Source organism: Ipomoea triloba, chromosome 3 (assembly GCF_003576645.1).
Source record: "Ipomoea triloba cultivar NCNSP0323 chromosome 3, ASM357664v1".
Taxonomy (NCBI): domain Eukaryota; kingdom Viridiplantae; phylum Streptophyta; class Magnoliopsida; order Solanales; family Convolvulaceae; genus Ipomoea; species Ipomoea triloba.
Window position 1 is genome coordinate 14235784 of NC_044918.1, and position 23874 is coordinate 14259657.

Below are 23874 nucleotides of genomic sequence, written 5' to 3' on the forward strand. Positions count from 1 at the left end.
AGGATGGATTGAAATTGGATATTGAATGGCAGAGGTGATGGTATGTGTTGTTGCTGTTATGATGAGCTAAATGTGTTGAATTAAAATTATCGGAGCATTAAGGGAAAGAGAAGGAAGAAATATGTTTTATCAAGTTAATTAATTACCGGAGTTGGAGGCTGCGGCAGAGATGGGAGGAGACAGAGGGAGAACTTAAGCGGAAGAGATGGAGGAGACGGAGATGGTGCGGCGCGATGCAAAGGATGAAAAGCAGAGAGCGAGTAGCATTGGATGTAGGGAGAAAAATATAAAAAGGCACATGATATGCACATGTTGACCCGTATACTCGTGTGACCCGACCCGTCTCACGGATGGAGATCCGTGAGACGGTCTCACACAAGTTTTTGCCTTTAAGTTAATAAGTTTACATGCATCCAACATAATAAGTTGATGTTGCTTTAACTAACAAACCAAACAGTGCGAATGGGGCGGAGAAGAAAGGGCTATGGTCGCTATCCAAAGTGTACACGCTCGCCGGCGGCCACTTGTTGATCATTGAATCTTGCTGCTCCGGCTTAACCACGTTGTCGTACCTCGTTCTAATGTAAATCCGAGGAACTTGTTCTCCACCCTCCGATTCCCTGAACTCTGCACTCCCCAACGCTTTGATCGGCCCGGGTCTCAGTAACATTCCCGCCAACGTCGAATCCTACATATCATATCGTGGATCAGGATTCACCATGCAGTTTTAAGCCCGTATCTGATCAAATTGAGTTTTTCACCTTTTTCCTATAAAAGGAGGTTCAAACTCCCGACCTCTCTTACGGGATAAAAATGCACAATCACTCACGCTAACCAAGCTGATTCGTAAAAATAAAGTCACCATAATATAACGATGAAAGGAAACATAAAATTACCTCGAGTGGACTCATTTGGTAGAGAATTTTACGTTGTAATGTTTTATTGACGAGTATACTGGTGGGAGGCCCATCTTGGCCCATCCCGAAACCGATGTCATACACTTCATTGATTTCTCCAAAATCCGATAAATCTGGAATTCCCTGCAGCATGTTATGACAAGCTTTAGAACAGACCATTCATGCACCAAACTTCTGCAAGTTAAAATTTTGCACGTGACAGGATGGCTAATTTGGCTTCACAAGAATTGAAGCTTGTACGACAAAATCCCGTGTCATCAATTACTACGGTATTATATTAATAGCTAACTATTGTTTGGTAAACCGAATACCATGATGGATTTAACAAAAAGGAATTAGCAATAATCATGATTTTTAAGTACAAAATTAAGGTCATGTTTCACTCACTTGGTCACCCTTTTCAGAGTGGTCTTTATTATTTCTAGTACATAGTAGATGTGGTCAATTACATGTATGCTTGATTATTCGGTTGTTATTTAATCACTAAAATATGATCGATGCATTGTCAAAAAATTTTAAATTTTTATAATTGTGGTCGGAAATTGTAAGATTTTGAGTAAAAATGACCTATGCAACCATGGATTCGAAAAATCTTGTGTCACTTGCTATTATTGACCACCTACTTGATTATTATGTTGATATCTATTCACTAAGCATGATACATTGTCAGAAAACTTAAATTTTGTTATCTTTGAAAAGTGGTCAAAAACTCTAAGATTTTGGGTATGAAACTACCTTTGTGACTAAGAATTTGAACAATCTTTCACTTATTATTCTATTGATACCTAACCGTATACATTATTAAAAAACTACTTGATATTTTGAATCAACAAAAATGAATTAGAAACCCTAAAGTTTGTAATTAAAAAAATCTTTAAAAAAAAAACTAGAGATTCAAAACAAAATAAAATAAAATTGTAACTATAATTGACTACTTCTCAAATTAAAAATAATTAATAATTAATAATACTAAGCATCAAACAAAATCGTTTGGCACACCTTAAGAAGTGGCCCTAGCTACTGGCTAGCCTTGTGGAAAGACAGTTGTGCAGCAAATTAACATTTCCTTTGATTGTTAACACGAGGATTTAGGATGACGATGGACGAAGACCCATGTTTAATTTGATTCCCACAAAAAACCAAACCTCGACTGTGACAACCTACTGAACCAAACCCCACTTATCCATTATTTCTCAACACACCCACACCCCAAAAAAAGAAATTAATTGCCCGAAATAGCTTAAGTTCACGTACATAAAATATAATTCTTGTACTAAAATATCATAAATTTAATTTTTATTTTTTTCAGTATGACTTATCTCTTTTACCTGGTTTACATATCTTTAGACAGTGACTGTAAATTTTATTCTTAACCTAAAAAAGACCAGACACATATTTCCTCCGTAGACCCAAAACGAGGAAGAAAACAAGTGCTATAGCATTCATAAAACCCCCAGTTAGAGATTCCCATTTTCTTTTTTTTGTTGGATAAATTAAATATGACATGATAATGGAGGAAACATTGCAGAAGGTACAGTATGGACAAAAACTAGACTCACATCTTTGATGTCTTGTTCAGAGGTGAAGCCAGTTTTGAGCATTGTTGCTGCGAGGTAGATTGCTAGGCTGATCTTTTGGGGAAACTTGTGAGTCGCATCTGTAACGCTCAGCCCTCCTGCGCTATGCCCTACCAATATTACCTAAAATAAAAAAAAACACATCACATGTTTACATCATGAGTATACATGTACGAGTATGTCTGTCTATATGTATATATATATATATATATATATATAGTTATAGATACCGAAATTTTTAAGGTACTTATCAACTCTCGGAGTGTTTTATATTAAGGGTAACTTTTTGAGTTATATCAGGTGTTATATGTGTAAAAGTTAATAGTCCTTTCAAGTTTGACTGTTAGTGGCAGTTATCTATAGACAATTTAGGTCAATTTACCTTATTATGGTATTTTCTCGTAAATCAAAGTTGATAGCACTTTTCAAAAAAAAAAAAAAAATTTTGATAGTACGACTAAATACATTTCAAAAGCATTCATAGTTATATAATGTGTAGAAGATAGTGTGTATACACACTTCTAACATGAACCCTTCATACTTTATGTGGTTGTCATCACTGCATTTAATTTATAACACCCAATAATATTATAGTAATTCTTCAATAATATTATAGTAATTCCTCTGTGTAAAATGAAAATCTTAAAAAGACACTTTATTTCAGTAAAAGACAATCAAATTAAACTTAGACAACATAGATATGATTGTCTATGTGAATCAAAAAGGATGAAACTAACAAAACATGATAATCAAAGACCGGACAGAAAGAGAAGAGAGTGTGTACATATGTGCACTTAAAACCTGAACCCTTCATACATTATGTGATTGTCGAGCATTTATAGTGGCATATAACATAAAAATTAGAAATGATTATAAATTTCTCTGGTCACTTAAAAAAAATAAAAATAATTGTTTATGCGGATTTATAAAGATCAAAAAACAAAACACGATAAGGAAAGGATAGAGATGGAAGATGACCTGTTGATTTGGAGGCAAGGAGGCCAAGAAATCGAGGAGGGGTTTGTTGTAATCATCGAAACGGAGAATATCGTTAGCGTCGGCGGGGTCAACGCCGGCGCCTCTGAGGTCAATACAGGAGACTTTGTAGCCGGAATTCTCCATGAGACACCGGAGCTTGTACCAGCACCAAGCTCCGCCGCCGAGTCCATGAACCAGAACGAAGTGTGGCGGCGGCGCCACCACTTCCTCCTCCTCCCTAATCTTCTCCTCCGTCGTCTTATTTGTTCCAACGGACTCTCCCGCCATTATTGCCCTCTCTTCCCTTTTCTCTGTGTCTCTATCTCTCTGCCCACTGCCCTGCTAGCTAGCTTATTGTCAATATATAGTTGGGATAGTCTAGAATGGTCATTATGTAATGATGTATGCTTGCAGCACAGTAGTTTCAGGAATTTCTATACATTAGGTGGGGCACCATCCAATATAGCTGGTTGGTAAAATGCCAAATTTCCTTATTCAACAAAATTTTCTATATTTTATCAGACTAAAAACATCAGATAACTCTTACAGAGAGTGCCAAGTACCTTGTGTGCTCAAATGACATGTAGTGGTTCTCTCATATGGAGGTTATGAGATTGAGCTTCCGTGGATACGATATTGACTCTTTATGCTTCAACAGGTAAACAAACTCTTAACTGAATTGTTTAACCAAGTCAAAATACACTCATATTGATTGTTTAACTAAGTCAAACAGCTAATAATGATCAAATCAGTTATTAGCTCAAATCAGTCAAAATTAACTGATCAACTAACTATGTTACCAAACAGGACCTTAGTTTGATTAATATCTTATTCAGGGAAAATCAGTTTGCCCAAATCATTATAAATGAATAACACATTATTCGTGTATATAGCAAGATTAGCAACATCCAACCTTGGAGTGGCTCTCTATAATTGGACCAGACTGAGGTTTGATTGGATTAATTCATCATACGAGATACGTATACCAGTTCATTATGCAAAAGAAGAAATGTGATAGATAAATAAATTATATCAAATTGATAGGATTATAGTACCTTTGAGTACAGTAGTGGCACGTACAAAATTAAAAGATTAATTGAGTGCAGGATTTAAATATTACGTACTATAATTTAAAAAAAAAAAAATTTGCATTTGACTTTTGAAAATGAAATTTAAAAATCGACCGACCATTTATATAGATTAATTGAAATTAGACGTATTTGAGTTCAACGGACGATATTTGCTGGAAAAAGAAAATATCAAGAAAAAAACAAAAAAGAAGTCAAGAACAAAATTAATGTTTTCATTTCAAATTTAGACATGTTGGTCAAATCTGTCGCATAAGTTTTAATAGTTCGATTTGTTGATTTACATCAACTATATGATTTACGAATTATTACATAAAAATAAGGTTTATTACTCTTTGCACACTATTTTTAGTAGACACTCGTATAATATGTGCATTCAAATTTGGGTAGATCATGTGTACAAATTGTTAGAGCCTGGTCTCGTAAAAAGAACTTGAGAATCAAAAAGTAAAAGAAACGCTTGATCACAATTTTCAGACGTGTATATATACAGTATCTTAAAATTTTATAATTTCTCTTAGCAAGCAATAACAAATCGTGCTCTCTTAAAATTTTATAATCTCAATTAACTCAATTTGAAATATATATATATATATATATATATATACATGCATATGACTTGTAAACAACTCAATGAATCAAAAGTCAAAAAGTCTTAAACTTATGCTTGGCTTGATCACTAAACAAGCCACTTGAATTTAAATTTGATCCAACTTGAATTAAATTGTAATCGAATATTTGGCAAGTGACTCGATTTGTTTGTACCTCTAAATTTAGTGCTAATACATACGGCGTTGACGCGCAAGCTAGTGAAGGGCCAAGTTCAACAATTGGTGGCCAGGGAATATTGTTGGACGAAGGCCGGTGTACCTAAGGGCCAAGTCCCTCTATATAACATATATTTTATAACAATTTTTGAGTAATATTTACTGACTTATAAAGGAAGGTTTGGGATTATTATATTTAATTTACAAAAAATAATTAAAATCTCAAGGTGTCGGCCTTTGACATTGATTTTCTTATTATTTTGTATTAGTTACGTTTTTTTTTTTTTTTTTTTTGAGTACATTAAGGTTTCTTTTATTCTCGATTGAATTCCTTTTGACATTGATTAAGGTTTCTTTATCCTCGATTGCATTGCATTTCTGAACATGTACGCTATTACCTAGTCTTTTGCAAATACTAATTAGCTCTTTGTTAGTTGAACAACATATTCAGAGGAATCTGGGCAAGCTGTCCTTCCCAAATATATAATAAATGCATGCAGCTTTATAACATGCTAGCTAATTTTACCATATGTAGTGTTTTTTGTCACGAGTTGTATAGCTCCACGTGAGTCCTTATTGTGATTAAAAAAAATCAAATTTACTCAGCCTACGTATATTAAACATTATAATTGAACTTGCCAGTAATTTTATTATTGCAAATCAAACATTGAATTTTAGATTCCTACTTTATTCACGTGTTATTATTTTTTCATGAAAATACAATTCCTTTCCCACTTAATTCATTTCCTCCAACCAAACGCCCGATTAATTTATGAAAAAATCAATGATCTCTTTCTGAAAATTTACCTTATTATGAATTTAAACAGTAAAAGATCACAAGGAGGTAACTCGATATAAATTACGTACCTACCGACGGACGTAAATTGAAAAGACAACAATCGTCATCAAGAATTAAACTTGATATATGATCTTGTACTTATTATTAAACCAAACTAATCAACTTTGTTTTGATTGGTCCGTTATCATCTATTTTTTTGAAAAGTTCCGTTTCATCCTAATCAGCCTCACATGGGATATAGTGATCCACAAGATGTAGTCCCCTTCCACGAAAATTTGAGAACGGTGGGAATAGGCCAGGGAGCTAGAGAAAAAGGGTAAAGTGAAAAGGTTATTGGAAGTGAGTTATTTACATAGGAAGTTGAGCCCTCAATCATATGATAAGAATCATGCAAATTTTCTACACTTGACAGCTATATATAGGTGATGTGCATTATTTTAAGCTGTACTTCCAAATTCAAGTGATTGGTGATGATAATGAAATGATTAAAATACATGTTTCAAGATTTAGTATAGTTTAATTTAGAGGTATATTACACTAATAAGATGATGCGTATATAGGCCCTAACTCTAATTCCCGTTTACATCGGTCTGACTCAATTAAGGGTCCGGCAAAGTGCTGGTCAGATTGAATTTTTTATACAACAGGGGATTCAAACTCTCGAATCCCGACCTCTCTTAAGGGATAAGATCATAATGTGACCACTCACGCCAACCAAACTAGCTTGAGGTAATATAACTTTATATTAGACATATTACATAGGGTAACATTTAGACAATAATTCAGACCTTAAATGCATATGATACAATCAAATTTTGTATAAATTTTTCTTCACTTTTAAGATTATTCAACTTATATTTATATTTATTCACCGTCTTCACTTTGGCTTATTATAGTCAAATTATAATAAATAGCTTATTTTAATTTTGTTTATGATGAATTGACATAATAATATAATTATATATGAATTATATTATTGAATATTTTTTTATGCAGACCTGGCCTAGAAATCTAGATTTGTCTCCTGTGATTGAGAATTGGAGGAGTAGTATATGCGCCAACTCCCATTGAAAATTTCCATCTCCCATAGTGCATGACAGTACATTCTTGATTGCAACATCTTATCGTGATCAATGAATATGGAATTTATGCTCCATAAAAAAAAATAAAATCAATTTCTATTTATCTTTATCAACTTGTGTGGTTGACAATAATTTTGCATAACCTTAATTTATGGAAAAGTATTATCCAAAGGTGCATTATGCCTGAAATTCATCTTGTGATCATAGTCGGCTCAAACAGAAAAGACCTATTGGCATTCACTAGACTTGGAACTTGGCTCAAGTTGAGATCAGAAGACCAATAGAGTGATAGACATCTCTTACAAGAAGTTAAATTTGGAACCTTAGAGCGAGCTACCGTGCCAACTTTTAACGTAACCACTGCACTTTGATTTCGTGATATCCATTTGACTCCTATTATGGTTCGTGTTGAGAAATCTAGACAAGAATCGTTATCAATGGCATAAAGAAATTAAAAACAAGAAAACAAAATTTTACGTGGTTCGGTAGTATATCTACATGAACGAATCTTCTATTAGTATGATGATAATATATCCATACAGTTACAACAACAATATTTATATGTAACCCTATACTTACTATACATTTACAATCCCTCTCACATATTTCGTCATACATAAAGTTTATATAATATATTCCCACCTTCTCACAGTAAAAAATGTTGACAGTAATTTTTTTTTTTGTAAATGAAATATTTAATTCCTTTGAGTGAAGTTAACATATTTACTGTACAATAATTAGTTAATTACTCCACCCCTCCCAATTAGTCCCAAAGATCAAAACAGAAAACCAAAAGCAGTATGATGTGAGGTTGCTTGTAGTAATGGAACCCCGCCATAAAGGCCAAAAGCTAAAAAGAGTCCAATTATTTAGCAATAATGTTTTCAGACCAGATAAGATATGTAATCTCATAACCATGCATGCTGATGTATGGAAGTTAAGCTTTTTTAAAGACAAAAATAATGTTATACCTTAGAAAGTTGTTTTGCTTTTGAAGCTAAATGTATTGATGGAAAGCCTAGAAATGAATAATGGAGTGGTGAAATATGATTTTGTATAGTTCAATCTTGCTTTAGTCGAGTTCGTATATTGCATATGGTAAGCCTTCACACCATTGAGTAGTAGTAGTACGAATTTTTCTGTCACTCAAAAAATGTACTAAAAAAAAGGGAGCAATTTAAACTGGTCAAAATAAGTTGTCTATGTTATGTTATATATCCAAATTTGTAATCATTGATATACAATTTGGGATGTCAATAATTGTAATTGCAGAGAGAGAGAGAGAGAGAGAGAGAGAGTCATGAATTAGGTTAATTTTATTGAGAAATGTTTTGTTGACTTGACCCTCTTATCTTATCATGTAATTAATTTGGTAGCACAAAGTTCACATCTTAGTTGATGTTACATTATTTAATTAAGAACTTTTTTTTTTTTTGGGTTTTGACAACATGTTTTTAATCATATTCATGTTGAGCAATATAAGTAGATAGTTTTAAGGGTGACAAAACACCCATAACGAATAAATTAACGTAATCTCATCTACACCTATAATGGTCATTTATTAATGAATATACGCGTCTAAGGCAATAAATATTATGGAGCAACCTTAAATTTTCAGGACAATTATCCCACCCAATAGATGTGCATACAATTCAACGAGGGGATTAGTTACTGTATTCAACGGTGAAAACACCTAAAGAATTATGATTACATAAGTTTAAACTCAAATTTAAGGTGTCTCAATATTTCTATTTTGGAGAACGGTGGGGAGGTAAATTGTCGTCTTCTTCTTTTTTATTTATTTATTTATTATTACTTTTATTATTATTTTATTTTATAAGATTGGGGTGAAGATAAATAAATAAATGAGTAAGCAGGCACTTGAACTTTCCTCCGGTCCTTATCTCAAAAGGCTTATAATGTTACAACGTGCCAAAAGGCCAAAGGTAATGGGCTTTCTGAAAAGCAAACTAGCTAAGCATCCTGTTATTTTGGTTCCTTGCAGTAGGGTCTTAAGCCCCATTTCTGACAACAAAACAAGTGCTTCATATTCTGATAGATCATCTCATTCCCTTTTTGTTTGGGCAGCAAGGAAAACCGTAACCATGAACCATCCCATTTTGTATAATAGTTGTTAGCTTACAAATCACATCGAATAAGTAAATCACACAAAAAGATTAGTACGATAAATTTTGATCAAGATGGATCAAAAAATGTTAACAATAACCAAATTGTAACATTCAGATATGAGAGTTATGCTTTACTCAATAAAACATTTAGGGTTATGGTACATTACAAAATTACCTTTGCATCATACTACAAAAGTGTATGTTATCCCTGCATTTCGACCCACTCAGCAAACCTGATTCAGGTTCAAACCACAAAGACAAGTGTTGAAGCTTTGTTAGTTACATATGAAATCTATGATTATACTCCATAATATTTATAACATGTGAAGACTACCAATCAAATGATGAATTTAGTCTAACACTTCAAGCATATGTGTTTGTGAGTTGTGACTTGTGACACTGTACTATTGGGTGGAGTATCGAGTATGTTGCATGTGGCAAAATTGACAAGACAATTCATGGAGAGTTTGTCATTGGCAATGGTGATGGGTTGTAATCACAGATGCTATGCTGGGAATATGAGGTGGAGCTGTTCGAATTATCGGTTTGAAGTGACCAAACAAAATTATTGGTCCGTACATCATTTATGTTTATAGGCACAAAAATTCACAACACAATACATATAAATTCATAACATGTGACACAATTATTAATTTGTTTTAGGTACAAAATTTATACTTTTATAACACAAAATTGTATAACGCAAGGCATAATAAGTCATAACACAAAACACATACACTTGAATCAGGGTCCACAATGCAGTGTGAAATCTGATCGATGGTATAAGGATTGTGACAGGGCACATATTGTAAACGGATCCGGGGTCCGGATCATAACCGAGTTGAATCCATATGCAGCCTATCCGGATTTAATGGAGAGGCCTAACTATTCGAACAAATTCACAAATCCGGCCCAAATAATTCAACGGTGGGACCCATATAAATTTGAAAAACAAAGGCGGGAACAGGCCGCCCCAAAACGGCAAAATTTCCCGCTCCGAGTCCCGAGTCACTGTCCACCTGTCACGTATTGGTTGAGCTATTGAGCCCACACAGTCAGCGCTGTTCCCCCCTTTTCTACTTGTCTTTTTTTAAAATCCCATTTCTACTCTCTCACTCCCACTTTCCATTTCTCGGATTCCACCGCCGAAACTGTATTGGCGGCTCTCTCTGAAATCTGAATCTCGAGGTGCCTTCTCCTGCTCCGGTACTCTCCCTTTCCCTCCCGCAATTCCTCTCGGTTTTGATTTTGTTTTTCCGCTTCGTTTCTGTGATTTACTCCGTTGTGTTGCAGGTTATCGTGAAATGTATCTAGTTTTTGTTGCTCTATGCTTCATTTTTGTCATTCTACTCGCCTGTGCTGATATGCTGCCAGTAATCATGAATTGATGTTTTTTGTTCTGTTAGTTTATGTCATCCGTAATCGTGAATTGCAACATTTTTTTTGCTTGTTTATTTGATTTGCGTGGTTTATGTTGCTGGTGATCATGAACTGCAACTTAGTTTGTGCAATTTGGCTTGATTTTCTTCGCCTATGCAGGTATGCTGCAAGTAATCATGAATCGGGCATTTTGTTTGCTTAAGTTTTATGATCTGTTCAGTTTATACAATCGCTAATCGTAAACTGCAACATATTGTTATGTTTCTTTTGCTTATGTTGCTGGAAATCTTTAACTGCAACTTATGTTGTGCATTTTTGCTTGATTTTCTTATCCTATGCAGATATGCTGCCAGTAATTATGAATCGGTTATTTTGTTTTACGTTTAAAAAAAATAAAATTATTCCTGAATTACAATATATTCTAACTGGCTTTGCATAGTTTTGTGATTTGCTTTGTTTATGTTGCTCGTAATCATGAAATGTAGCTTGTGTTGTGTGTTTTTGCGTGATTTTTGTGATTTGTGTCTTATGCTGCCTCTAATGATGAATTACTTCTTATTTTTCTGTAGTTTGCTTGAGTTTTGTGGTTTTTGTTGTCAAAATTGTTAGGAGTCCTGAACTATCACCTGTTTGGTTTTTGTAGATATTATTTTTGAGAATCTAGTTTGGGATGCTAAGCTTAGGAAATTCAACTCTGTAAGGGAGTGGTCTGCTTTAGTATAAATCTCTAGACTATGATATAGCAATATCTGGTGTGCATTATGGTGAGATCTGGTATTACACTGTGTTTTAAGCTTGAAAATGCTTGCTCAAAGGAAGAGCTCTACTGCAAAACTTACAATTATTTGTGTTTATACATTGCCGGTATATCAGTTATTTGTTCTCATTCTGAATGTGATAATTGGTCCCAAAGAATTTGTTGCTTTAATGGAAAAGATGAGGAGTATTGTTTCTTTTGCAAATGTTATATCTCAAACATGTTCAGTTGTTGGCTAAAGGTGGAGTGGTGGACATTGTCTGCTTTGTAAAATAGTTCAAACTTCTTGTGGCTTGAACATTATGAAGACCTAAAATTATGGTTTATTTGTTGCTTTCCCTTCAATTTTTGAGTTCCTGGATATGTGGTGGTACAAAAGCACCAAAAAGTTAGAAATATAAAGAATATGTTATAATTTTGTGTTTGTTTGGACTCTCAGGCACTTAGAGTAAGATAAAGATGCCAGAGTCTGATCTTGAAATGGAGAAGGAAAATCTTTCCGTTCTTGTTCCACATGGATTGAACTCTGATGGAAAGATTCGTACATTGGAAAAAGAGCTGGAAATGACCAGAGAAAAACTTATGGCGTCAGAGCAAGAGAGTACAAATTTAAAGGGTAATCTCTCTGAAGTAATTTCAAAAAATGCTGATGAATTGGAGCATCTGCATTGTCAAGTTGCTGAGCAGAGAGTTGAACTAGCAAATAATGCTTCCAAAATCAGTTTCTTGGCGAATCAGCTAGAAATGGCTAAAGAGAAACTTCAAAGATCAGAAGAAGCGAATACCAAGTTGAACTTTGATCTCTCAAAAATTGTTTCTGAAAGCACTCAATTAAGTCATCAGTTGGAAGCAAGTCGTTGTGATGTACATGTGTTGAAAGCTCAACTTGATTCTGGAAAAAAGTATGCCTTGGAACTGGAGGATATGTACAAATCCAAGCTTTTAAATCAGGAAGATCAGATGAAGAAAATCAATTCAGAATATCATGGTGCAAAGGAGCAGTTTCTTTTGGAGAAAGAACAGCTCCAATCTGTTATATCTAGTTTGTCTGTGCAGCTGACCTTACAAGATGAAATGAAGGAAATACAGGAGATGCAAAACAAAGAATTAGAAGACTTGAAGTCTGAGCTGTATTTCAAAGATGAACTCATCCAAGTTCTCAATAGAGAACTTGATGGCTTCAAATTGAAGTATGGCACCCTAATGACCGAAAAAGATGAGACCATTGCTACACTACAGACCCTGAAAGCAGTACTCTCCTCCCGAGATGATGAAATTCAGCAGCTGGAGGATAATGTGAAGCAGCTGCATTCCAAATGTTTATTTCTAAATGCAGGATCTCAGAGTGCAGAGAAATTAACAAATGAACTGCGACAGAGAGTGGCACACTTGGAGAAAGAAGTGGGTATGCAGAACGAGGTAATCTCTGATAGGGCAGAGGAGAAAAGGGAGGCTATAAGGCAACTATGCTTCTCACTGGAGCATTACAGAAATGGATATCAGCAGCTGCGTGAGGCATACATTGAGAAAAAAGAGGCTAACCATTTTTGCTTAAGGTTTCCGTAAGTATGCCTTTCTTATGTTTGTGTTACCAGCTTTGGACATATGGCATTTGTGTTCTTTCTCGTTTATCTCAGATGATTTAGTCTCAAAATTTGATGTACCTCAAAACTCAATGTTACTCCGTATTATCCATTCTTGCCCTCTTCATCTATGCTCAATTGTTTGAGATTCCATCTACTGTCTTGTTTAACTTTTAAGTTGCTATGAGCCTATGACTGCTATCCTTGTGTTTGTCTTGATTCACACTTAGTCAAACCCTGCTTTCACTCTCCACTTTCAAATTTGAATTTATTACACTCTATTTTTTTAATGGAATTTGGAAGGATCTATGATTGCATATTACACTAGCTTCTTGCGTCAGTACTCATTATTCAGTCATTCTGCAAATCCTTTTCCATAGAACCTTCCACACGTAGCCTAACAATTTGACTTGTTTATAAAGACTTTTTATTACATTCCATGATTTCATGTTTCATTGTATGCGTACATTTCTTGATATGATTAAATTTTGAATACATAAAAGTGCTTTGACTTTTAAGTTCCTGAATGATTCTTAATGCTTGTTTTTATTGGGGTCTAAGCCAATAAGATGTGTATTAGAATCTCAATAATACTTACCCATACAATATTATAAAGAAAAGAGATAGAGCAGGTGAAGCAAAGGTGGAGCACTAACTTTAAAGAAGATTATAACCTATCCTATTCCTATATATCTGTTTGATATTTAGACTACTAAAGTGCTGCTTTTCTAATTAATATATTGTCTTTAAAGTCAATCAAGTTGGTATATAGTATTCCCATTTTGATATTCTATGCTATTTATTTTCATGCCATTTTTTGAAACTAGTTTCTTTCCGGATTTTAATTCTAGTTTTTGTAATATAGTATAATATTTTTATTCATTATTTGTAATAATTAATTTTGGAAAAAAATATATTAACATTGAATTAAAGTCTCATGGATTTTTATCCGTGAGATGGGTTGGGTAAAGTCAATATGAAAATATAATATTTACTCACTATAGTATTAAATTTGTTAATATAAATATTACATTTTATATTGATTTATATTAAATTTGTTAATATAAATATTACATTTTATATTGATTTGATTTGTATTGTAAGACGGTTTGAAATAAATTTTTGTCATTTTATTACTAAAGAAAAAAGAAAAAGAACTGTTCACACCATTTCATTATGATGACAACCAATGACAGCATGCTGCCCTCATCCCCCTCTTGCCACGTGGTGCCTTCGCAATAGATGACTGACATCCAATCTTTAGCTGGCCCACCAAGTTTTTAGCGGTCGGCTACTCGGTTCGCATGCCGAGCCGCATTTACTCTCCCTCACCGCCTCTTTAATTTGGGCCACTGTCCACTCCTAATTGAATAGCTCGCCGAGCCGGTAACCGCTTTTGGGTCCACCATCATTCAAAAACCACAAAGAAAAAAATATTTTTTTTCTAAAAAAAAAAAAAATGCTAAAGAGACTTTGCTGTGGTGGCGGCACGTTGCGTAGTCTCCGGTCAACGACCGTCGTTTCACGCCGAGTTTTTCACATGCCCACTCGGCATTGACTTCGTCCGAGTAATTTTATATTTATATTTTCTTGATTTTATTTAAATATTATTATTGTCAGTAAAAGAAAAAGTAAAATATAACAACTTACTAGTATGGAGGAGTCAGCAGATATATGGGGTTATAAAACAGTCAACAGAAGAAAATGACAATGTTGCCTTTTTTGAAAATTTATGGCAAAAACAATCTAAAGGCCCAAAATTGTAATATTATAAAATAATTTGGATTCAAAGTTATCCTAATACAAGTAGTTTATGAGTGAATCGGTTAATTTGTTAATAAAAGTAATATACACGAATAAATATTTATTATTAGCAGTAATATGTTGCATTATTCTTCCTTAATTATGACCCTTTATGGATGGAGGGTATCAAATATTCAAAGTCAACCATAAATACTTTGTAGTTGATGGGTAAATACTCCCAGGGACTACGGTAGAAATAGAATGTGTATAGTGGTGTATTATTATACCCCTAAAAGGTCGAGTGTCCTTAGAAATTATTAAGGAGCAAGTGACCTTTGGGGAATATTATATTTCTGAAGGGTCAAGTCCTATTCCTATATAAAGGACCTGACCCCTGTTGTAAAGGGCAGACTCTCATCCCTTGCCTCTCGGGATCCAATGATCCAATATTCACTCTACTCTCCCTCTCTTGTTCACTATGGAGTTCTTGGCTCTTCTTCTCCAAGAAGAAAACCATGCCTTTCCTTCCCAAGCATATACACTCCATACACTACATCATACACAATCAAACAACACGTGGTGTAAATCCGTACCCCGTTTACATTTACACCATCAGGAGTATTACAAGTTGGGCGATTATTCATTAATGTTATTTGCTTTAAATTTTAGATGCAAATAAGCAAATAACATGATCCAATCAAACAATACTTATTATTAATTCTTTTTTTTTTTTTTGGTTAAGTTAAAGTTACTCATGATTCTGTTATAATGTAGTATTTGTCTATACTTTCAAACTTATGACTTTTTATTTGGGAGCCACAGTCATGATGCTTGATCAAAAAGTCTTTGGCATAATTGTATAATAATTGAGAAATTAGAGAAAAATGCCTAGTAATTAATTTATTTATAGACTTGAAGGTATAAAAAAATGACATGATAAATGTGATACGGGAGGTGGTGGGTTCAAGCCTCAGTGGAGGCAATACTAACTCTTGTGCTTTAATAGGTTGAGAACGTAGTTATGAATCGATACTGCATTGTAATAGAGTTAATAGTATTAAAAAAAAAAAGCCAAAGACCCTGTGGTCCAGTGACATCAAATCCTTCCCTTTATACAGGAGGTGGTGGGTTCGAGCGGGTTCGAGCCTAATAGAGTTAGTAGTATTTAAAAAAAAAAAAAAAACTTATCCCCGAGTAACAGGGAGAGCATACCTAGTAACCTGCTGTTTTGCTGGCAAAATTTTAAAAGTTTATTTTATGTTTCGTGTGACTTTCTTCTGTTCACACTTCACAACAAAGAAAACGAATGGTGGGGAAGAAGAAGGAATGGAAAGAAGTCTACACTATTTTCTTGCGTATAAATCTAGAGATATAGAGAGAGAGAGAGAGAGGGGAAGATTTTAGAGAGAGAGAAATAGCGAGGGACAACGACTCAGAGGTTGGAATTTTTGTGTTGACAAGCTTCTATTACACGGTATAGAAGACTCGCTCTGTTTTACTTTTAGAGAGAGAGAGAGAGGGAGGTGTAGAAGAAGCTGGAGAAAGAAAGAGAGAGACTTGTCGTTAATGAAAACATTTTCAAGAAATTCTCCCACCCAATTTCTTGTTAGGTTCGTTTTCTTCTTCCCCTTGACTCATTTCATCTCATTCTGGTCTCTCTCCAAGAATATAACGCATTACATTCATGTATGTGCTCAAGTTTTGAAGCATTCTTATGTTTGATACTCATGCTCATGGTAAAGTTTTGATCTTTTTGCAACTTCCAAGCTCTACAAGGTTTGCTTTTGGCTAAAAACTGAAATTTTCAAACTGGGTTCTAATTTGATTTCATGGTCTTTAGGTTTTAGCTTATCTGATCTTACATATTCTTGAATTTGGTGGACTTCATTTCTATAGTTTTGTTGAAGGTGATATGTTCTTGTCAGATTATGCTGCAATCTGAATCAAGTTGTTGCTTAAGGAAAATCCCAATTGTTTAATGTTACTCTTGCTAGAGTGTCCTTTTTATGACCTCAATTTTGATTTTTGAGTTTATCTATGATCTAGAGGTTTGTGTTTTCTGCAATTTTGAGTTTTATCTGTGGAACCATGTTGTCATGCTCTAGTGTTTTGTTTTTTTCTGTTATATAATGTCAAGATTTGGATTTATCTTGGAAGTGGAAAGATAAAGGGTTTCACTATTCATTACCTGATTTGGAGTATTACATATGTAACAGGTTTAAGCATCTTTTGTTCCTCATATATTGTTAAAATGTGAGAACAGATGAGAACAAAAGTTGTGTACTGCTAAATTTATCCTTTCCATGAGATGTAATCAGAACAACTGTGTGCAGAACACAACATTATACTGTACAGTCCTTAAATCCTCAAAGTGTAACGGATGTTTTTTGTTGCGTTTTACCAGATTTTAGTGGCTGGTTTGCTGATATAATAGCTCAATAGCTGGACTGGAACGGGAACATGGCTAACGTAGTGAAGTCTCAAGTTCGGCTGGTTCTGTGTCCTAAATGCCGAAAAATCCTTGAAGAGCCAACAGAGGAGATCGTCTATAAATGTGGAGGATGTGACACAGTTCTTCAAGGTAATCATAAATCGCTCTCTATTTTCCTTTTCCAACTTGTACTCATTGAGTCATTGTATTGATAGTACCTGTTCAGTTCCCCCTTCTTATTTTCCACTTCTGCTTGCAAATATGATTATGTTCTTGTTGGGGGAGACCGCTAGGGGTTTTGGGAATTGAAGGATGTGTTCGGTGTCAACTAAACCTTTCACATTGGTATGTTTCTGATACCAAATTGAATGATGTGTTGCGCTCAACTAAGAGTTTAAGCGTGTAGTTGGACTATACATGTTTTCTATATTATGTGGCGGGGGATATTATAACTCATAGACACTTTATTTTTGCTATATTATGTGAGAAACTATCTTTCTCCAATGGTATAGGTTTTTGTGTAATCGTTTATCGTATTGCTTCTGAATGCAGCGAAGAAAAGGAAAAACAACAACAACACCAGCACTGAGCCGGGTGTTCCTGAAACTCATCCTCGGGATTCAAAGGAAAAGGAAATTAGCAGCTTACATCAGAAAGACTCTTCGATTTCCTCTGTGGATACTTTGCAGAGTGAGAGCTGCAAGAGTCGGTATGAAATTGGGGAGTGCAGTAAGGTGCGGAGTGGGCAGAAAAATTTCTCGGGTGAGCTTCAGTGCTCACCTCAACTTAGTAGTAGCTTTCACGAGATTGATGGCAACTCGTCGAGTGCTAGAGAGCCTATTGAGCAGCACGAAGACGAGTGCCCCGTGGATGGTTGCTCCGATGGATATGAGAATGAGTTGAGGACGGTGGATAGGAACTTCTCTGATGAACTTTCTGAGTCGAATGAGCTCAAACATCGCGGAACTGAAGTTTCATCTGCTCCCCGAGAAGCTGGAGAACAGATGGAAGATGATGAATGCATCAGAAGGTGCGAGTATGAAAGTGAAATGGAGAGCCCCGAGTATACCAACTCTCATGCTGGTAGTTCTCCGTTTACTCGAAGCAGCCATGACGACAGTGAAGCCAATGCTAATACGGGTAAAAGTCATTCTCTCTCGCAAGAAAGCAACATAAGCGATCCAAATGATTTTGCAGGCCACACTCTGGAATACATTGAACATACAAAGAGTTCCGGAGAAATTATTCCACCCGAGTGTCATGAAATTGAAAAGCCATCACCAGTACAGACTGAAGTGGATCAAAGCCCCTTGCACGAGGGCGTCTTATCTGATACTTTCGTGTCTGTTCATCCCCAACAGCCAGAGCAATCTGACAAAGAAATTGCTCGAAGTTTTGACCGTATAAGCTCTGTGGATACTCTGGACAATTTACCCCTCTATAGCAGACCTCAACCTACGGTAACACACCGAGATATGCCCAAATCTCCCGCTACCAGAAGCTATTATGCTTATGATGGTAGTGCCTCTTCTTGTGATGGGGATAGTCAAGTACCTAGCAAGTTTTCGCAACAAGTTGGGTGGAAATTCGAGAATGCAAAACTCAAAATTCCTGATGAATTTCGATCAGATGACGAGTGTAAGGAGGATAGCGTGCTGAGCAGGAAGCCGAGGACTCACCATCCCGCAAAGAATTGCTCTCAGGCGTTACCACGAAGGATGCATCGAGCTGGAGAAGGCCGCAGCCAGAATCAAGATAAGTGGGCTGAACCTAGAAGACGTGATCAAACCTTTGGACATAGGAGGCAATTGATGACAGACACGAGTCATGGACACGGGAGCCCTTCAGCGTTATGGCAAAATGATTTTCGTCATCATTCGAGCTTTTATCCATCGAATATGCCCCCGTATGCAGACCGGGAAAAAATGGAACTGTTGAGAATGGTCCATGATCTTGAGAACCAGCTCCAAAAAACTCGTCTGTCAAAAGGAAAAGCTTCCAATAGAAGGTTTCATACCGAAGATATGCATGCCCCGTTGTACTCTGATCAGTTCCAACCCGATGCTGATGCAAGCCACCGTCGTCAATGTCCTATAAGATGCAGCCAAGGGCAAGGATTTTCATCTAAAATCCCGAGAATACCTTTCTCTGGAGAGGCTGTGCATTATAGACACCGAGGCGATTGCCTGTGCCTGCACTGCTCGCCCCAGGTGTGGCATTGCTCGTCACAACTTCCTTTGGGTTCCGTTTGCTGCAACAAAAGTCACCTCGCAGCCTGCACTAACCATAACTATGTCAATGCCATCCATTCGAGCTCACAAAGTCCCCAGCATTACCCGAGCCCTAAGTGGTGCCATGAACCGAAATCGAGTGATCAGACTCATCAGAGGCAGAAAGATCATGAGCTGAGGAAATTGCATTTAGGGGAAAGGTATGGTAAAATGCGTCATGTCCTCCCATTTGCAGGCGGGGCGCCAATAGTTGCTTGCCATCACTGCTCGGAGTTATTACAACTGCCTGCAGATTTCGGTCTCTTCAAAAGGAGATGCTATCAGCTAAGGTGTAACGCATGCTTGAAGATTCTCACATTTGATCTTCAAAACAGAACACATATCGCCCCAAACGCTATCACTGACGATCTTTTATCAGAGAACGACTCCGTTTATGACATGGCCGAGCAGCCTGCTACTTTAGCCCCTCCGCCTAGCGAGGTTGGTGAATCCAGTGATCTCCACGAGAGAGCTCCTCCCCAACGCTGCCCCCACGCTGAATCTCTGTCATATTCTGACGATTTGGGGCCATCTTTCTGCAGGAGTTGCTCAACTGAAGTGGAGCCTTCATCAGTCCCTCGTGGAAGAACCACCTTCAACAGGAAGGTCTCATCCGCTAGCTCCATGGAAGACCGGAAAATGAAGTCTGTCATGAGAGAATCCCAAGGCAAACCAGCGAAGAATTCCTGGGAACACGCTGAATCAGCAGCAGGGCCTTCCAATTGGGGCATTTCGTCATCAGAAATCGAGGAAGTACACCCCAATGCAGGCTCCCCGCTTCATCGTCTCATGGGATATTCCACAATAAGTCAAGTGCTCAAATAGCTTATCCATTCAAGAACTCAGAAGCCATAATCACACTGATACAGTGATACATATGAAAGTCTGGATTCTGGACCAGAACCATGGATCTTGAAATCAAGAAATTCAATGCCTGATTGACTGACTATATACCGATATGAGTTACTACAAACAGAGTTCTTTCAGATTATTAGATTTCTTTTTCTGCTGTCCATTTCTCTACAGATTAAGCTGCATTGCAGTAGTGTAAAGTCAATTGGTTTCACTTGTATTACAGTGAAATTTTCAATATGGTTTCTTTGTATTTGTAATTATCTTTATTGTGTGTATATATATATATAATCATAATATTTGAAATATGTTGTCATCTTAGTCAACTCCATGCTTGGTATAGTGACTTCAATCCTTTGAATATTTAGGACGTGTTTGGTTTGCACAATGGAATTAGAATCGGAATGTGAATCAAATACGGTAATGAGTTTTGGTAAAAATATTTTACATATTTGATAATAATGTGGAATTAGAATGATTATTAATATTGATGTTTGATTATTATGATTCTATAATGGGAATAAATTTAATATAACAACATTCAAAGCACCAATATGAACAAAAAAGAGATTTTTCGGCTCTCGGGTTAAATTCAGGGACAAAAAAGTAATTTCGCATTGCAATATTCAGCCCATAATCAACAGATTTTTGTTAAATATTTTTAAAAATCTTTATCAAAAGACAGTCATACCCTTAAATAAACTTTCTATTTACAAATCCAGCCCGATTCAACAATGGAGGTAAACACTGAGAGACAGTCGGTTCAGGGATTACCTTTAAATTTCAGAGACACTCGTCGGAGAAGACGACGTTGGTCGTGAGGTCTTCGAGGATTTTCGCCGTCACAAAATTAGTCCTACGTGGCCTGACACGGAAGCAAACCGTCTTTTAGGTTTGGTTTCGCACTTCGTTTGCAGTGGAAGCTCAATTCGGCGCGCAATACAAATTTCATTCCTTTCTAGGGATTCAGGTTGGTCAATGCGCTCCGCTATGACGTTTCTGAGTTTCCTTTCACACATTTATGGGTGTAATTGTGGTAGTAGAGCTTAGAAATTTATCAGTTTTCGACAATTCAGTTAATTTTGGTTATCGCATTGTATATTTATTGCATTTTACATACGGAGGACTAGAATTTGGTTTTGTGTGTAGTGATGGGCCGAAAGAAGCAACTTCGGCCGCATCGTTCTGTAGGAATTCGCGGAAAGCAAGCCCCCGGCGCGGAATTATGTGATAATAATGATGCTAGAGCAGAAAAAGACAAGCTTGTAGAAGTTGATGAACCCTTTTTCGTTGAGGTTGATCGGTCTACCTGGTTGTCTGATGAACATATGGACATTTCAGAGATTGTTTTGTCGGATTTGAGCATAAAAGAGGAGTTTTATGGTTATAGATTGAGTGATGAGCTTTATGGGGATTCGAGGTATTTATTGAGGTTTAGATTGGATGGAGTAAGCCAGCATCTTAGTAGAATTAAGTTAGGGCATTGGCCTGTTTTATCTGCTAGTAGTATAGTTGTGGAACTTGTTGCAAAGCATGTGAAAGAGGGTGGTGAAGAACATGTTGTAATGGTTTCGGGGAATCTCGATGGACCTGATGAAGGGGTCTCTGGGCTTGTTCACTTGGCTAGTTTGAAGTTATTGACATTGAGGCCAGCAATGGCAGTTACCTTCCTTGAAGGTTTATTGTCTTTTAGGATTAGGTTGGAGATTTTAAGAGCTGCATTTGAAGCATGTGAAACTCTTCTTGATAATACAAGACAGCTTTGGAAGAAGAGTATGATAAGCGTCATGGCGTGGCTGCGCCCAGAAGTTACAACTTCAGAGGCTAGATATGGATATAACGTGATAGGGGACAAGGATACTGGTTTGGGCACAGATGAGAATTCATCTGCTTCAAGGAAATGTGCTAAGCTTGATGTTGTTAGTTTCTATGAAGCCATTAAGCCATCAAAGTAAGTAATGATACAACTGATTTCTTTTTGTGAACAAAATTGCTATTGCTGTTCCATTCTTCATTATTTTCTTAATATCTGTTCTACATTATGCAGGGAAGACCCTATGTTGGATGACCCTCTACCTAATTTGGTTCCTGAGCTTAGACCATATCAGCGCCGTGCAGTTTATTGGATGGTACAGCGGGAGAAAGGCGCTTCTGAGCATTCTGAACCTAGCAAAATAAATCCTTTGATTTCCCCTCTATGCATGCCATTGAGTTTAATTGACAAATCTGCTGCTGTATACTACAATCCATTTAGGTATGCTTTCTTGTCCTCACATTACAAATTCATGACTATGGCAGTTGGCTTGGCATGACAGTTACCATCCTCGATGCATCTAATACAGATTACTTGGCGCAGCTAATTACATTATCATACTTTCATTCCATGCCTTATTTTGGACCTAAGCATCCATTTATTCTCAATTTTTACGCTAAAAAACCAGCAGATGTATGTATTTGATGTTCTGTAAAATTTTTCTGTGATCTCTCTCTTCAACAAATCATGTCTTCTTTATAGCTCTTTCCCATAGACAAGAGAAGGATGCCTCTAACAATCTATTCTTTTTATTATTTATTTATTTATTTATTTTTGTATGTGATTTTCAGTGGAAATGTATCCCTTCATCCAGACAGTTCCTTCTGCTACGTTTCTGGCGGAATTCTAGCTGGTAAGTCAAATCATTGAATTTTCTTTGGCTGTCATAAGTGGCTAAAATGAAGTTTGATACATGTAAGGAGCACAATACATTTATTCCCATGATATTTGCAAGCAAATTCTTTTTTAAACAATAAAATTTCCTGTGACTGACTGTAATATAGGTATTGATCATCCCAGAAAAATTTTGAGTCTTGCCAAATAAGTCTGCTGTCATTGTTTCAACAATGATCAATCATGTTTTATGGCTCAAAGCTTTACTGAGCTAATAATGGGTTTCTTTGCTTGTGGTGTTATTTTCCATAACAAATTGCAGATGAGATGGGCTTGGGGAAAACTGTTGAGCTGCTTGCATGTGTCTTTGCTCACCAGGTGACTTCATCAGCAATTGGCAGTTTGTCCAATTCAACACAGCTTGAGCAGGACCAGAGAAAAAACCTTAAAAGATTGAAGCGAGCAAGGGTTGAATGTATATGTGGTTCTGTGAGTGAAAGCATCAGGTATAAGGGATTGTGGGTACAGTGTGATGTTTGTGATGCTTGGCAACATGCAGATTGCGTTGGCTATTCACCAAAAAAGCATAAAAAAATGAAAGCTTCTGAGGAAGAAATGCACAGACAGGATTCATCAGGAAAATTGAAGAATCGTGCAAAAAGAAAAGGCATTGAAGAAATAGTTGAGATGGATGGAGTTTATATCTGCAGGGCATGCTCAGAACTAATCCAAGCGACTGAAGCACCCGTTGCATCAGGTGCAACTCTTATAGTGTGCCCTACTCCTATATTGCCCCAGTGGCATGCTGAAATTATTCGGTATTCTTGCTCTTTCCTTTTTTTTTTTTTTTTTTTTTTTTTTTTTTTTTTTTTTT

General features: G+C 36.1%; 4 protein-coding genes across 8 annotated transcripts in view; 3 read left to right on the forward strand and 1 right to left on the reverse strand.

Annotated features, from left to right (window-relative positions):
• Nucleotides 1-240: 240 nt before the first annotated feature.
• Nucleotides 241-3820, reverse strand: LOC116012284 (methylesterase 17). Its single transcript, XM_031251789.1, has 4 exons — nt 3473-3820; nt 2477-2617; nt 897-1040; nt 241-688 (listed from the first exon to the last, which is right to left on the reverse strand). Exons 1-4 carry the CDS (start codon nt 3758-3760, stop codon nt 404-406), a joined length of 858 nt encoding a protein of 285 aa, XP_031107649.1. The 5' UTR covers nt 3761-3820; the 3' UTR covers nt 241-403.
• Nucleotides 3821-10456: 6636 nt separating this feature from the next.
• On the forward strand, nt 10457-13210 carry LOC116012398 (protein NETWORKED 4B). The gene is made up of 2 exons (XM_031251931.1): nt 10457-10543; nt 11914-13210. Exon 2 carries the CDS (start codon nt 11934-11936, stop codon nt 13038-13040), a length of 1107 nt encoding a protein of 368 aa, XP_031107791.1. The 5' UTR covers nt 10457-10543; nt 11914-11933; the 3' UTR covers nt 13041-13210.
• Nucleotides 13211-16146: 2936 nt separating this feature from the next.
• Nucleotides 16147-20669, forward strand: LOC116013371. 4 transcript variants are annotated; one of them, XM_031253080.1, is made up of 4 exons: nt 16147-16410; nt 17205-17381; nt 17784-19942; nt 20044-20141. In XM_031253080.1, the coding sequence occupies exons 2-4, from the start codon at nt 17261-17263 to the stop codon at nt 20056-20058; spliced, it is 2295 nt and encodes a 764-aa protein (XP_031108940.1). In that variant the 5' UTR covers nt 16147-16410; nt 17205-17260; the 3' UTR covers nt 20059-20141. The 4 variants fall into 4 exon arrangements, with proteins under 4 accessions (XP_031108940.1, XP_031108937.1, XP_031108938.1 ...); XM_031253077.1 differs by having other exon boundaries at nt 16148-16410; nt 17784-20669; XM_031253078.1 differs by lacking the exon at nt 16147-16410 and adding an exon at nt 16423-16536 and having other exon boundaries at nt 17784-20669.
• Nucleotides 20670-21111: 442 nt separating this feature from the next.
• The window catches only part of LOC116012588 (E3 ubiquitin-protein ligase SHPRH), a 12926-nt gene continuing 10163 nt past the window's right edge, over nt 21112-23874 (forward strand). The window contains exons 1-5 of one of the 2 annotated variants that reach the window (XM_031252163.1): nt 21112-21323; nt 21503-22304; nt 22401-22607; nt 22958-23019; nt 23323-23818. In XM_031252163.1, the coding sequence (XP_031108023.1) occupies nt 21505-22304; nt 22401-22607; nt 22958-23019; nt 23323-23818 (1565 nt within the window). In that variant the 5' untranslated portion in view covers nt 21112-21323; nt 21503-21504. Of the gene's footprint in view, nt 22305-22400; nt 22608-22957; nt 23020-23322; nt 23819-23874 lie in introns of both variants that reach the window. The other variant, XM_031252162.1, reaches the window with a different exon arrangement.